Consider the following 17,023-nt stretch of genomic DNA (forward strand, 5'->3'; position numbering starts at 1 on the left):
CTCACCTCCTCCTCCTCTTCCTCCTCTTTCTCCTCATCTCCTCCTCCTCCTCTCCTCCAGGCTCCTTCCTCCTGGATGGATTCGGCCCGGATGCCTCCCGTCTACTAACATGGACGCCCCGGCGCTCGCTCAGGCGGAAGGCTGCTGCTGCTGCTGCTCGGCGCAGTGAGACGGACACGCAGAGGCTGGCGGCAGGAGCCGCGACCATGCCGTGATCATCCCGCCCTGCACAGCGCACGATCCGGGGGAGCCTTTCTTCTTCGATCCGAGGGAATTTAAAAAACAAACAAAGACAAAAAAGACTTGTCCATTCTTCTGTTTTTATCCGCAGGCATCATGAAGATTACCTCCCCGCTCATAACTCATGCGAGATTCAGGTGCTGTGTCAGGCTTCTGCTGCTGCCTCTCTTATGTGTGGGATATTCTCGAGGAATGCCGCACGTTTTGAGATTCGGTAAGAACAATCCTCCTCTTTCTACCCTTTTATTTTGGTCAGCGAGTTGTTTTGGGCGCCATAGTTGTTTTTGTGCACTCCGCGGTTCACGTGTTGCTGTGACACTCTCACTTACTATCAGCCTGTGTTTGCACGCCACATGCCTGCGCACTCCGCCGAGGGTCGCGTCCACGTCTGCAGACTTCTCTTCCGTTTAAAACAGCAGAGCACGTTAACTAGACACACAAACGCCTCAACTTTCAGCTGCCCGCAGCGATGCGTGGATTAAAGGGGCTTTTCATAGCGTATGTGCTGATGTGGGCAGAGATGTAGCGCGCATAAGTGTCTCTAAATGTCCTTTCCATTACTGTTTGTTGTTATCCTGATATACTTTTCCCCTATAAAAGTAAACTCGTTGGTGTTCTGCACGACACCGCAGGCTATGATTTCTCCAAAGCAGCTTAAAAATGAAGCTGAAGTGAACGAGTGCAGGGCTAGTGACGTAAGACTGCTGAAATTGCTCCTAATGGCACTAAATTATGTTTAAAGTCATTAATAATCTGTGCTGTTGTAGTTGGCAGTTATTGTGCTATTTGCTATATTTCAAGGGATATTTGTCTCAGCTGTGTGGAAGAGAGACATCATATACAGCTGAATTCCCAGTGTTGAATCAACACCTGAAGTGGTCATTGGTGTCCAGCTGGACTATTGCATTTCAACACTGTAGGTGTTAATTAAACACTAATGTTTATTAATTCATCACTGTGTTGGTTTGAAGTGCAGTGTTTCTTTTCTGTCTCTCTCTCTCTTTTCTTACACCGGCTTTTCTGCTTGCATGTTGCTATTAGCAACCGTTTTAAGGAAAGCTTTGTGTCCAGCTGAGCTCACCCTCACCTCTACAACACAGAAACACACTCAAAAGAAATCTATGCATTCAAACAGGCTTCTCACTTCAGGTATTGTTTAATCTATGTAATATGTAAGAATAATAATCAGACAGTGACAACGAGCCTTGTGCAAACACCGGGCCGTTAGACCAAAATGAGCCACCGCTGCTGGTGGAGGGCCTGTCTGAAGTTCGCCTTTTTTTTGGCCTCACTCAATGCGATCAGTTTGATGTGAAATGCACCCTGGGGAATTACCACAGGACAGTCTGCGCTTTCCTTTAATTATGTGATGTGTCAAAGCGGTTTCCTGATCGCGGGGAAGTGAAGTGCTCGTTTGATTTAAGAGGCGCACAACACCAACACTGGGGCTGCTAGGATTGAAAGGAGCACAGGGCCACTGAGGCTGATTTACAAAGCACTTTGCTTTACACGCTGGGATAGAAGCTTGCTGTAGCAAACTGGTCTGGGCTAGTGTGCTCTCATTCTCAATGCACAAATAGTCCAATGAGAGCAAAACCTGAAAACGCAGGATTCTCATGTCACTGTAAATGTTTCAATAGGCCTGCAGTTGTATCAAAACAAGCCAGGCCTGCTTACATTTGGTAAGCAGTCACAGAGTCTGCTTTAATGTTTGGCTGTTGTTTATTGTTTTACTGGAACATAGCTGAGGTCATTGAATTTGTAAGCACTTTTTAACAGTGCATCTTCATCTTCCTCCTGTGAGCCATAAACGGAGACTCTAACAGCTGCCTAACACGATTAGGGAATAAGAGGTTGCATTATGGTGAGCGGTTTGGCGGTTTGCACGTCTGCAGCATGTTTGAGAGAGACGCTCCAAGCTCATTGCGCTGAAGCGGAGACACAGTGTTAGCCTGTGTGTTTACAGGTGGATTACTGTAATCGGACACAGGCATCCAGTGTGGCCAACATCCTTTGATGAACAAGAGCAGAGGCAGCCTATGTAGAGAGGAATAAAACTTCTTTCTTTTTGTAGATTTCCTTCAACCTTAGCTGGTAAATCAAATGAGATAAACAAAACTAAAACAGCATCAAGCTATGTGCGGCTTCATGACATTAATTAGACAGAATAATCACTTGGATACAGAAACTGTCTATAATAATATCAAATGGAATGATCCATAAGCAGCTCTGCTTTGCATGTAATTTCTTCTGTAACACACATGCTTTAACCTCTTGAACCATGAGCCTGTAATTTAATTGTTAATCTTAATGCTAATTATCCAGTAACTACTTTGGATTATTAATTAACTGCTATGAAACTATATGTTATTTATGAGAATGATGAACTATGAGCCCATATACAAGCCTTCAGGGTTTAAAGGGTTTAATGAAGGGTTTGCTGAAAAGCTTATAAGCTGAGTTATATGTGTTGGAGCATTGTTGAAGGAACAATTGAGGACTTTTATTGAAAAAAACTGGTGTAACCCCATAAGATCCCAGGCTTTTTACATACTAAGGCTTATTATTCAGTAACTACAGGGACGTCAGTGCAAATGGGTTGAGCTATTCTTAGGTTACAGAAGTGTGCATGAAAACTTTGGGCCTGCCTGTGAGCCCATGGCCATGTAAGGGGTTAAGGTAACTGTCTTTGACTTGAAGTTGAATTGTCCTACAAGTTAATTATGACACTTCCATTGACATATCTGTGCTCTGCCCTCAAATGTGTCTGTGGCTACTGTTGCTAGGTAGGTTGGGCTGTGACATGAAAATGTCCATCTATATGACATATCAGCACTCGTCTATTCTATACTTACAAACTGACCAGTAAGATATCTTATCAAATAGACATAAAATTTGTGTGACATAATCCTAACAATCCTTTGTGAACTTGTGAACTGTATCTCCAGTGAGCACAGATCGTAGTCCATCTTGAAGTAAATGGAATTAGTGAGGGCTATAACCTGAAGTAGCTTACACAGAGGGAATAAGTGATTTCCATAGAATTGGCCAGCGGGGGAGAGAGAGAAAGAGCTGCTGTCTTTTGCATGTGTCATCAGATTCCTCCCATCAGGAAGCAGCTGGCTGCAACAACAGCTGGCTAGCAGCTTCAGCCACATAGACAGACATGCTTACATACAGAGAAAGCTCACATGAATCATTTCTGTTCTTTTATTCTGATATATGTAAGCCGTTGGTTGTTGGTGCACTGAATACATATTTTATTGTTATCAGTGTCTGGAATTATATATACAGATAACTTGGGGGCCTTGGACTGTGGGTGGGCAATAAGGCAAAAATACAGTGTCACAATACTTAAAGACATTTTTGCAACACATGATATGCATCACATTATATTGTTTTTTAAAAGTTTAACAAATTAGAGTAGACACAATTGACTGGCTAAATATTGAAAACAAAATGCAATAAAAAGTGAATGCAGTCATTTATATTGAATATTTCATGCACTGTGCATTACATCCGAATAAATTTGCTCTCAATTATGCTCTGTTTGAAATCTTTAGTAGTAATCTAAAAAAAAGACTAATTTATTGTGATAATGGTGTCATATCGTTATATCACCCACCTTACCCTAACCTGAGCTGCCAGTATCTTATAATATTATGCAAGGCATGTTTAGCACACATCTGATATCTGGAGGTGTTTGACCACATAGCTCTCGCAAGAAAGCAGCTCATTTGTTGACTTGATGACCCATATATTTTTATCCTTTCAGTGGTTAAATGGCTTTGCAGTTATGCTAATTCTGTCATCTGACAGCAAAATACCAGTATGCACTACCCCAAACACAAACACAGTCTGTAAATAAGAAGATTTACAGAGAACGAAAGCTACTTAGACACAATAGTTGGATAAGCGGATGAGTGAGCAATGGAGTCAAGTATAAAATAAGAATGACATTTCTTAAGCTAATGTCTCAATTAATCTGTTTAACCTAATTAATCATGTTAACACAACATCACTCAGATGCTGAGATTAAGATTCCGTCAATAGTATTTATTTTTATCAAAGGTATTAGTTCCATTATTTGACAAACTGATGTGAAGTCAATGCAAAATGCATAGAGTGTATTGGTTTAGAAAATAAATGCTGTAGATACAACAAATCTTTTAAGTTAACTCTTTAAATGGCCAAGGCACTTCCGGCAGGCCCAAAGTTTTATTACACAGTTCTATAATCCAATAATTGTTCAAACAGTTTGCATTGAAGTCCCTGTACTTACTAAATAATAAGCCTTAGTATGTGATTAGCCTGCAATTTAAAAGGGCTAAAATGGTGCATTCATTTGTCATCACATTCCTTCCACAGCAGACTTCAGCTTCTAGGTCAAGAGAGAAATGGGCAGTCAGTTTGTTTCTATGTCATTGACTCTTGTCTATCCTCTGTGGTGCTGACCATTCGTTTGGAACAGCACTGACCCTTATGACCTCTTCCCTCAGTACAGGCCTGTTCCTACCACCAGTTCAATGACCTTGGGTGTGTGTGAGTGTGTATGTTTGTGAGTGAAGGACAGACAACATTCGTGCCTCTCTGTATTTGTACTGAGCCATGGGGAAAGCGCAGAGGGTAAAATACTTCTCAGCATATATTTCAAGGATGTCAATCATCTTTAGTTTCTCTTACATACAATAGGGTCATAAGATGTGGTGATTTATGTCACTGTCCAAAGATGCATCATATTATCTTTTCATAATTATCATTACACTACAGTACAGTGTATAATAATGGAACACAGACAATCAAAGTATTATAAAATCACAAAGGTAATAAAATTCAGTTGGAAAGCATTGAGATAATCTGGTCAGAGTAACTGATAACCACTTATTATCTTCCTTTCTTTTACTTCTTCTTTTTAACCCCTATAAACCCAGGCTAATTACTTATTCATTGGTTATAGAAATGTATAATAAAACTTTGGCTATTTAAGGAGTCAAAAGAGATCCACTGCCAGGGTAGTAATGAGTGGAAGTGTGTAGACCTCAAAATCTTTGAGCTTTTCAGAAGTCTTCATAAAGCATCCATGTATGTGTGAATGGAATTATAAATGAGTGAAATAATCCATGTTGTTGTAGGTCACAAATGTTTGAAACAAAAATATATTACATTATTTGAAGCACATGGTTTTAAAAAATGTTGATTTTGAACTGCAACAGACATATTATGCTTTGCTAGTTGAGACCAGATCTTATGTATGATCATAAAATAAGAAGAGATTGTTTGACTGTACTAGGAAAAAGAACTCTGAGAGCTTGGGCTTCTGTTTTAAGATAGAAGGACCACACCCACCACCTTGATGAACAGTATTATGAGGACTGAGAAAGTTTGACACAAGAAATGGACAGCAGAGATCGGAATTTATGGGATGTTTATCTTGAATTTTTTCTCCATGTAGTGAATGCATCAAAAAAGAACATCCTTGTGCTTGGGATGAAATATTTTATTAGACCCTTTACAAGTCTAATGATGATTTACTTATATATTAATTTGAAGTACCTCCCAGTCTTCTCAACACTTCAGAGTCATAACAGAGTCTCAACACTTCAGAGGTGGCTGCTTCTTTTGCCAGATCTGCATGTTTATTTGGCCTGTACTGTTTACATAGTTCTGCTTATTTCTCTCCACATGCTGTGTTGTTTCTGCTCTATCTGGATCTACAGTTTTGAAGGAAATAAATACATAAAAAAAATACTTCTGTTAATTGACTTTATATTGCTTAGTGCTGCCAGTCTGAATTATCAGCTCTCAAATATACTATAGCTGCTGAGGCTTTTTGTGGGTATTACACTGTGTCCTGGCCCAGAGCCAGATGACTCTGAGTAAATATATTTAAATCATTGCTAAGCTGCTTAAAATATTCATGTTTCACTCACAGCTAGTTTATAGAAATATGAAACTATCTCAGGCTTATGAATCAGTTCCATGCTTAAAAATATATCATTTTTCCATTTTAAGGAACAAAACCACAGCAAGTGGTATTGGTGACTTAAAAGGACTTGCACACAAAGAGGCAGAGAGAGAAAGAGTTGGTTCTGATAATGATGGGCTTGTCTAGCCAGCATTAGGGAGTGTGCATTAAAAAAACATAACACTTTGATGTATAAAAATGATTATTTCAAGGCTTCCCGCTTATATTTGAAATCGACTACACCTCATGCTGTTTCAAAAGAAAGCCAATAGACAGACAAGTATTGTCTAATAATAACTAGAGGAGCAGTATCTCTCTGGGTGGAGGCTCTAGCCTACAGGCTAAATCTTTACTCATGCAAACAATGATGAGGAATCCAAAAGATGTACACCTGGTACTGAAAGAGTGTGAATTGTCCTTCCTTAAACCATGTAATTATGTCCCTGAACAAGGCGCTCTTTCCCAAGTTGTTCCTGAAGTGCCTTACCATAACACCCTTGTCACTACTTTTCCTCACCCCTGGGGCTTGCTTGTAAATGACAATATGTTTCTGTTGCACTTTCCCTGCTTAAGTAAAGATAACACGTTCCACTGTAGCTGTGAAAAGATAGCCACTGGGCTTCACTGTATTTCAAAATGGCACATGGAATTTCAATACGGTCATGGTAAGATACAGAATTTGTTAAGTTGTAGCAAATTTTCACATATTCTGAATTTTCAGAGTTTCTTTTTTGATATCAAAAATATAGGCCACCCTAACATTTTTCCTCAGGAGTTGTTAGCTTTTTCAGTCCTGTTCCCACTGGCTATTGTACTGATCATGCTATACACCATAGCATGTTGACCACAAAACATGTTATAACTCACCCAGGGTGTAATGATGCTCTTCACTACATGGTATTACCACAGTATACTATTCTTAAAGAATAAATTCCTGCATTTATACTTGCAGCAAGTCATGACGTTATCTCTGCAGAGACCACACTTTCCTTTCCTGTGCTCATCATTAATTAACTTACATGGTGATTACTGAATAATCCATAGCATTTACTGAATAATAGGCCTGAATACCTGATGTTTAATCTCAGAGTTTGAGGATACTGGAATAGTTCAGATTTGATATAACCAAAAGATCTATGGTTGTAGCTAAATGCAGACAAGACAGTGATTAAAACTAGAACACACACATGTTTATGGCACTTCCAAAATGGAACAGAGCCACTGGATTCATTCATGAGCAGCATGTTTTGTGCACATTGCCTATGTTCAAATCATTGTTTCCCAAAATGCTTTGCTTGCAGGCTATAACAGAGCCTGAGAACAGCACAGGGCATTCAACACACCTGATATCCTTGTGCTTTCAGTCTTACAAATGCTTTTAAACTTTAAAGAGGAGCTACACGACCCTGGCCTCTGTAAAAGATATAGTTGGTGGAGTAGTCTGAAGCAGCCTATAAAGTAGAGATATTCTATTTCTTCATAAGCTATGAGCTGAAAATTAAACAATCAAACATAAATCCATTTTAGTAATTTGCTTTAGTATTATATGAAAAGATGATCATTTTAAGTAAACTGTCTTAGTCTGACAGTTTTAAAAGGGCCTATTTTCTAAAAAAATTTTTTTCATTTTTTTATGTCCTTGTATCTTGTGTTACATTTATTTATTTATGGGGGTTTATGTACCAAAAACAAAACCATTTATAACCTTTCTTTATCCTTTTAACCCTTATTCATTCTTATTAATTTAACCCTTAAATAGCAAGAGCCTGTCAATAGGCCCGATCTTTTATTACACACTTCTATAACCCAAGTATAGCATAACCCGTTTGCATTGATGTCCCTGTAGTTAATGAATAATGAACATTAATATGTTATAAGCCTGGGATTTTATGGGGTTAGCAGGCTATTTTTATTACAGTGTCTTTTGAGCCCATTTCAACATTGCTTTTTTCACTTTAAGAGTAATTAAACAGAACAGGGTTAAATGTGAATTCATGCAGGGGTAGAAATTCCGGGAAAGTTGACGCAGCAATTTACCTGCACTAGACCTCTGTACAATTTCTGGGTAATTACCAGGACAAACAGAAGTTGTTACTTCACGGGAAAATACAGGGATATCTAGATTACAGCTGCCAAAGTGGAACATTTCAGCAGCACGTTTGCTTTTAATTTAATGTGAGACTAAAGCGTATTTTGTACATGATTTTAGAGAGAAGCAGCAAAAATCCACCACGTTTGGCTACTGCTACTGCACAAAAAGTAATGTGGTGTGGCTGGCAGAGCAAAGGGCTGCATATATGAATGACGCACAGCCCCAACATAATCTGTAAAAGGATCCTGATGTTGAAATGGTTTTTGTGTATGAAAGGAGCTCAAGACTGAGGTACATAAATTACCTCTGTTCTGATTGCCTTTAACGTATTGTGCCTGATTCAAGTAGCTGGCTGAAACACTCTTTATACCTTTGTGTGAATGGGCTAAACCACTGTAAGCTAAAGGATGGACAAAATTAACAAATTTAAGTGCTTAGGTTTTTATGACCACAAAAATGAGCTTTTGTGACTTCTTTTGTATATGGACATAATCTGAACATTTTAAACAGAGGCTCTACTTCGATGTCAAAGTAGTTCACACACTGAATGAATTGAGTTTCGCAGTGAAGTACTGCACTCTGTTGTCCTTGCATTTGTATGAAGGTGTAGTAAAGAACATAGACCTTCGGGAATTTTATGGGGTTTGTGAAGAGTAAGCGGTGTGTGCGAGCATTGTTTGCAGTTAGGCCAGCAGCAGAGGCATCTCTAGGTACCTCTATTCTTTTATGAGAAGGAGAGATAGAGAAAGGCAAGGATAGGAAAGGCACTACAAGGTCTTAGCCTCCTCCTCACATTCTGCCATGAGGCGTCCCCAAGTCAATAACTCATTTGCAAGGTTATGAATTAGAATGATCTGGCTCAGGGGACGGTAGATTCCAGCTCATATCCTCACTCTGGTCCCAAAAGATACCTGAGTAATAATCTACTCTGAAAAATCGAAGTGGAATACAAAGCTGAATTGGATAGATATCAGAAGTCCACTTCACTATTACTTGGTCTAGCCCTGTTGGGCAAATTTCTGCTGATGTGGTCTTAAATTAAATTCTGAAAATGTCATTGAAGACATTGATGTCATATAATTTAGGTTGGTTTGAGTGTTCAGAATGACAGGTAATCTCTTGAGAGCATGGATTATACAGCTATGTCTGTTTCAGCATAACAGCAGGGCTTTCTTTTAGAAGTACAGTGTTTCAGGTGAGGTGTTGCTGTCCATGTGAAAGATGCGGATGTCTTTGCATGCGTATGTGTGCTTGCACATATTTGTGTGCCTTTGTGTTTCACTACACCTGACCTCCTTCTTCATGGCTTATTCACTGAGGGAAAATCTTTAATCCTTTCTTTATTTCCCTCATCCTCCTTTTCTGTCTCTCTCCGACTCGCTTCTTCCTCTGCGGTTATCAGGCTGATATAGCTCAATCAATAGCCGTACAGAACCCTCTGTTTGTCGTGTCCGGTTCCCTCCCTTCGAAAACAAAATCATTACTGGTGCTCCCCGGCAGACTGAAGAGAGGTCAGGGTGCTTATTAAACGCCAACTCTGCTTGCGCCAACAGTTGTCCGCTGACATTTTCAGCAATTTTTTTTGGAACAATAGCACAGGGAGGGAAACACAGGAGGAGAGGAGTGGGTGGGGGTGGAATGAGAGGAGCTTTCCTTTCCTTTCTCTCCTGGGTTGTTCTGTGCTGTTATGGCTGGCCCCACTGTGTGTGAACTCTGCTCAGAGCTGACCCCTGGGCCTGTCGCTTGTGGGGCTCACACGCAGCTTCGTGTGACAAACATCTGCAGGTCAGTGCACAGCTCCCACAGCGCTGGCTGCTGAAACACAAACTCCATGTCTGACACAGAGTCTCATGACCACAAGCAAAGAGGGTCAGCATTGTGTGTGTGTGAGGGAACGTATGTGTTTGCATTCATACATTTTCAGTACAAAACTGTCTTGGCTTGGCAGGAAACCAGAGAAATGGATGACCTACAATGTCAACACCAGCAAAACGGCCAAGATTTTCTACATAATCATAGAGCAAGTTTTCTTTTTGACTATATTCCACATTGTACAATAATATTGAACACATCAAAAGTAGGTCCGAGTGATATGATGACACATGCTACGTTAACATATTTTACAGTATGCTTTTTTTGAGCATATCATGGATATTGTCAGTACTTAAAGAACACTGGCCAACTGCAAGTTTCATCACAAGAGAGCATGATTAGCACCATTTACCTGGATTTAATTCACTGCAGTATATTTAATGTCAAAGACAAATTAATTGCATTCATTGTTTTTAATTGTGCTTTTAATTGAGGCACTACAGGTTATTTAACACCAGATGAGAGAAAAAAAAAATTACACAGTATTGTGATATATTCTTGCTCACCTCTAAACTATGAAAGTTCATAGGGATTTACTCCATTTAAACATTGTCCTTCTACCAAACAAGGCCCCATCCTCCTGATTGGCTTACAAGCATTAACGAGGACAGACATTCCACTAATTAATTTTTAATGAGGAAGAGAAATAGTAATTAGGACAATATAATGACTGTATTTCTGACTAAATTTTACTTAAGCCGTACATAAAAAAGTACATGTTTCTAAAAATGATTTTACCATTTTTGTTTTGGGACATAAAGTCATACATAGGAACTTTTAAGAAACTTTTAAGCTTAAGGCTTAAGATGAAAATGTTTTTAAGAAAATTGAAAACATACAATCAGATGTGTTCCTGCACATTAAGAAGGTAGTGTACATTGAAGGTTTTTCCTTCTCTTATAAACTTACAGTTGTTTGTTGTTATGTGGACATATGAGTGACCCCATGCCTTGACATTTTATCAAAGCAAGTGTGTGTGTGTACTTTTCCTTTGGTAGCTTTCTTGAGTCCCTTGAGAAAGTCTGACTGATGACTCATGGAGGTAGCTTTGTTCCTCTTGCTCTTTTGTACCTCACCATAACGAATCCAGTATACAATAGATGATTCACTCATTTTTATTAGATTTAGCACTATGAATACAACCTCATATCACTAATTCTCTTGTTTATAAATTTGCATCATGTGCAATGTGTTACAATTACAGGAAGCGGCTGTAGTAAAAATAGTTATGAAGAGAAAAGGCGATTTGAAAGATGCACGCTGAAGGCTGAAGATATTTCTCTTGATGTATCTGAGCTGTAGTGTGTTTAGCTCAGCTTTTTTTGCCTTTCTGCTGGAATGTGTGCATATGTGTGTGTGTGTGTGTGTGTGTGTGTGTGTGTGTGTGTGTGTGTGTGTGTGTGAGTATATGAATGTGTATTAGTGTTGACTGCTGATGGGTGGTTGAGAGTGTGTGGGAGATGTGCCTGCGTGTGTATATCTGCCTCTGCTCTAGACACTTGTCAGGCCTTTTTTAACTCCCATGCTCCTATCTGATTTCCTTGGGACCCCATGGAGAATGCTATCAGACTGAGAGAGCAGAACTCAATATGACTCCTCTGGCGTCAGGGCTGGGGCTGTGAGGAATCAGGGGATTGAAGGCTGTGCGTGTTTGTGAGTGTCTGTGTGTGTGTGTGTGTGTGTGTTTCAGCATGTGTGCGCCAATGCCTTTACCATAAGGGAGGGGTAAAGCTTTGATTTCCCCTGATGTCACAGTCAGGCCTCATCAGTCCTTTAGAGAAGATGAGAAAGAGAGAAAGAGAGAGAGAGAGACAGAGAGAAAGAGAGACACAGAGCAAAACAGAAGAAAAGACAGAGATAAAAAGCAAAATAAATAAAGGATGTTTCCCTTGAATTAAACATGATCTTAAAATGCTCTGAGAGACGATAGGGACTCCTCTCTCAGTTTCTTTTTGGCTAGAGAGTGCACACAGGCAGTTTAGGATTGGTGCCTGTAGTGCTTGAGATTATTGAGGAATATTGATGTGTGGTGTGTTGTGCAGTGGAAGCAAAAAGCGTTTAGGGTATATAAATAAATGCTGTGTTCTGTAGGGACTACAGCAGAGGAGCTGTTGAAAGATTAGATCACAGTAGTGATGTATGACCTCTTGATGATTCAGGAAATAAATGAACACGTGGAAAAAATCCTCACAAATTCAACTAATTTAAACTGTATCACATTAAACACCAACCTCATAGATTCAACTTGCTACATACTTCTCAACTTCTTAATCAATGGTCACTTTCTTATCATAGAAACTGGCTGATGTTTTTGGATGGTGGACCACTCTTAACCTTAACTAACACTCTTGATCTCTGGGTGGACCACTTTTAAACTTTTTTACTGTAAAGTAATGATACAATAAACTACAAGTGTTCTTTATCATCTGATACAGCACAAACACTTTTCAGTAATACACAACAAAAAGACACAGAACAAAGCTTATATGAATAAATAATCTGAAAAGTAAACCACTTTGTGAACTTACACAGCTCACTTGAAATCTCTTGTTTATACAGATCTCTGACCGTTTTTCACAGCACTTACAGGTGGTATGGGGCAGCTTCATCAGTGATATTTAAAACTTTTGTATTTTTCCAGCATGCTAACACTATGTTGACAGTCATGTTTTGAAACAGTCACATGTGGGAGGATCTCTAAAGATTTCAAAGTCCCTGCTGGATGTTGCATTTAATCATTTTACTGGCTACCAAGTGATGATAAAAGTAACAAAAAGCAACATTTAGGCATTACATGCAATACAGTTGACTATGCAGATGTAGTGCCGATCTTCATGTAGTCTTACTTTCTTCTCAGTGGTTGATGTGCTGACATGTAATTTGTCAGAGAAGTAGCTTTCTGGACCTAGTAGTTAGTCTAGTCAGTGATACAGCTGTGCTATCTCTGCTTTCTCAGTCCCTAACAATGAGTTCATGTTCAGGCGCTTGTGTTTTGGATTCTGAGTAACAAAGTGCAACAAAATGTATGTCAGTGCAGAAGAAGACACAGACAACACAGTGTGTATAGGTAAAAGCTCTTTTATTTTAAACAGCAGCCAGGACAACTGTCACAATAACAGATGTGTTCACAAATGAGAGCGAAAGAGTCTCATTTCACTAAATTGTTTGCCTTGATATTTTCTCTGTCTTTTAGTGTTAAAACATAATGGATACCCAAATAATGATTTTAGTATTTGAGTACTTGTACCTCAGATGGTTTTATCAAGTACTCGTTTTCCTGTGCACATCCTTTCTGTGCACAAAAGAGTCCAGGTAACTTGGGATTTTTAATGTAACAAGGTCTGTTATGTAAATTGTAAAATGCATAAATGTTATCATCCATATTTGTACACGTTTACACATGCTAATGTGTGAAATCCAAATGATTCGGTATGAACAGGCCAAATGCATCATTATGCATCTGTGTTTCAAATTTGAATTGCTGAGATCTGTTGGTGGTTCTGTTCTGTTATAAATGGTAGAGGGAGCCTCTTCCCCCGCTTCTCTCTCTCTCTTGCTGGTTGACCTTTGGCTCCTTGCTACCGGTAAATGAGTGTGACATGATGTTACATACAGGTCATCACACCCGGGATCCTCCTCAGCTCATTATGACATGGGTGACGACGCTGGCTACATAATTCAACCACCAACGCCTGAGTCCAGAGCTTGGATCTCACCCTCTCTCCTCCTCCTCCTCCTCCTCTCTCTCTCCCTCTCAGATCAATCCATCCTGATTAAAGCACCTTTAGTGCATATTAACGACAGATGGGGCATGCTGTACTAGGGGCATTGCCTATAGTGAACAGTGACACTTGCAGAACTGCAAATTATGTTTTGTGTGTGTGTGTATATGTGTGTGCGCGCAATATTTTGCTCATAGTCATCATCATAATATTGACTTTTGCAGTTCTGACATCATATTTTTTTCTTGTGTTTTGTGAGCATCCTGACCAAACATCAGATGTTCCAGTTGAGTTTTTGTAGGTGTTGGATCATGTGAATCAATTACATTCGCATGATTCAATAAATCTAAATATTTTTTTAATAGTAATCCTGGTCAGATGTTAACTATGCTACTGTAGGTGTGTTTTTAGTTTTACAGTCATGTGAAGAAGTAAGTATTTGTGGAATGTGAAAATATCAGTATTTGAACTTTGGTTAAACTGTATGTTTAACCAAAATCCACGTATCCACGGGCGCCGTGGATAGGGCTTGCCCACTGCTCCGGGCAAGTGTGCTCACAGCCCCCTAGTGTGTGTGTTCACTAGCGTGCTTGTATGTGGGTGTTTCACTGCACGGATGGGTTAAATGCAGAGGTCTAATTTCACAGTGTGCAAACACAGTGACAAATGGTTGTAAATTCGAATTCGAATTCGAAAAAAAATATTTACTCACCTGGCTTTAGTAACTGGTTTTGCTCCCCTTGACAGAAACAACTTTATGTGTAGGCATTTATGTGTAGGCGTTTATGTGTAGGCGTTTATGTGTAGGCGTTTATGTGTAGGCGTCTGCTGGTTTCTTATGTGGACTGAATTCTTTCAGCTGTGCAATATTTGAGGAGTTTCGTGCATGTATGGCCCATTTCAAACCCCCAGAGCATTTCAATGAGATTTAGATCAGGCTTGGTCTAGAGCAAACTGTAAGCCTCCATTTCTTCCTTTTGAGACATTCCTGGGTGGATTTACTTGTAAGTTTAGAATCATTATCCTGTTAGAAGGAACAATTCTTCAACGTTTTTACAGATGGTCTCACATTCTTTTTACCATCTGGCATGAAATAGAATTCATAGTCCATTCTATGATTGCAAGCTGGCCCTGAGGCAGCAAAGCAGCTCCAAACCATAACATTTCCACCACCATGCTTAATAAAAGGTTCTTCTGATCAAATGCTGCCTTTGGTTTTGGCCACACATGACTTTTGGCACAGTGGCAAAACAATCGTATCTTTGACTCATCTGTCCATAGTACATTGTTTCAGAGATCCTGGTCTGTGTACCTCCTAGTGCACCTCCCATGTAGGACAAAATGGTGCAGTCTTTTTCTAATGGTAGATGCACATACTTTTACATCAATGATGTAGATCCTAATGAAATTTTCTTAGAGACGTCTTTTAGTGTCCTATGTTCTTTTTAAATGCTTTCCCAGACTCATAGGCATCTACAACTTTCTGAAGGCCTTAGAGAGCTCTTTTGGTCTAGGCAAGGTGTTCCAAGATCTTTTCTAATGATGTTGTAATCATTAGCACCCGATCAAGTGCACCTGATTTTAATTTGACACATTTGTAGTAGTGATATATGTAGGGGGCATTTACATTATCCACATGATAAAACTGCATCACTGTATATTTCAAGGATGACAACAATGTTAATTCTAAGTGTCACTTGTTAAATGACATCACTTTTATCTATCAATACTGTTTAAATGAAGACTTGATGTCTGTATTTCTGAATATGTTAGAAAAGTCTAAACTTTTTATGAAGTGTTCTTACGTCACATAACTGTACGTGTCAGAACAATACTAATTCACCCCTCTTTACCATTTAAAACTAAACAGGCTGTTTTTGTTATTGTGCTTTTAAAACCGATATATGCAACTGATCTCTGTTCCAACTGGCTGTTGTATATTGTGCTTCCTTTAAAATTGCAGTCTGGGCTGAAGAACTCCTGATCATCTCAGTGTGAATAGGTGGAGCTGAACTGCCGTAGGCTGAATAGATGGCTATATGTAAATGTGTTCTCATTACACACAAACAATAAATGGTCTGTTTTGCAGTTTAAGCCCTATTTGAGGTGGATACGTTTCACCGCAGTAGATCCGTAAATGTAATTTGACTGGTCGATTAGTACGGGATAAAGGATCTGTGTAATTTCCACAAATTACCCAAATAGCCCAGATCGAAACATCACCAAACGGATGTTTACCTCAGCATTATGTAACAAGCACCACACTTCTGAAAAATAACAACACGTTGTGTGGCTAAACGTTTATCCAGACGCTAAATGTACTTTCCATATATGGACTATATGGGCTGTGGAATAAACTCTTATTTCAAAATGATAAGGGAAATTTTGTTTTTCATAATATGGGCCCTTTAATGTACATCACAAATACAATATCAAGCAATATATCTTAATTGAGCATTTCAGTGAAGAATTGTATTGCACTTACTAATAGTCTCTATTGTGTGTCTTTAGATATCAGCACTGAGCTTTATTTCTTGCAGTATCTTAGCTCAAGGGATTGTTTGGACTCAAACCTCTTTGTACTGTTTATACTGTAGTTTTGTCCATATCATAACAGTTCTGTTGTGTGTGCCCATGTGAGATTCATGTTTGGGCCACAGATTTCTAGAGAGAGTTTTCTCTTACTGATTAATGAAAACAACCACTTTCATCCAGAGGGGAACTGAAGTATCGCTGATTAGAAAAGAGAGAGAGAGAGAGAGAGAGAGAGAGAGAGAGAGAGAGAGAGAGAGAGAGAGTGAGAGAGCATTTACTTCAGCTACTGTAGCTGAGTATACTCTGTAGTCTTTTCTTCTTTGTACTTTCATCTGAACATGTGATGTGATGCCACTCAAACATAAGTCTACACAGCCCTGCAGTCCAAAAGGGGAATAGTTTCAGCCCTCTTTTCCACAGCTACCCTTTTGGCTGGTCTGTAAGCCATGTTTCTGTTGGCTAAGAACATAAAAGACAAAAAAAAAGAAAGTTTTGCCCCCGGCGTCTCTTTCTTTTAATAGGCACAGCATTCCTGATGGAGTGTTCTGCTTGATGTCACATAAGTGAGCGCTGATCTCCGTGCTGGCACCCCATTTA

At 39.3% G+C, this 17,023-nt stretch overlaps 1 protein-coding gene across 2 annotated transcripts in view; it reads left to right on the forward strand.

The window, feature by feature from the left end:
- Positions 1–336: 336 nt before the first annotated feature.
- Positions 337–17,023, forward strand: part of grik2 (glutamate receptor, ionotropic, kainate 2) — a 162,735-nt gene continuing 146,048 nt past the window's right edge. For both annotated transcript variants that reach the window (XM_017708225.2, XM_037536747.1), the window contains exon 1: positions 337–454. In XM_017708225.2, coding sequence (XP_017563714.1) covers positions 337–454 — 118 coding nt within the window. The remainder of the gene's footprint in view (positions 455–17,023) is intronic.

The sequence above is a fragment of the Pygocentrus nattereri genome, chromosome 3 (assembly GCF_015220715.1).
Source record: "Pygocentrus nattereri isolate fPygNat1 chromosome 3, fPygNat1.pri, whole genome shotgun sequence".
Lineage (NCBI taxonomy): Eukaryota > Metazoa > Chordata > Actinopteri > Characiformes > Serrasalmidae > Pygocentrus > Pygocentrus nattereri.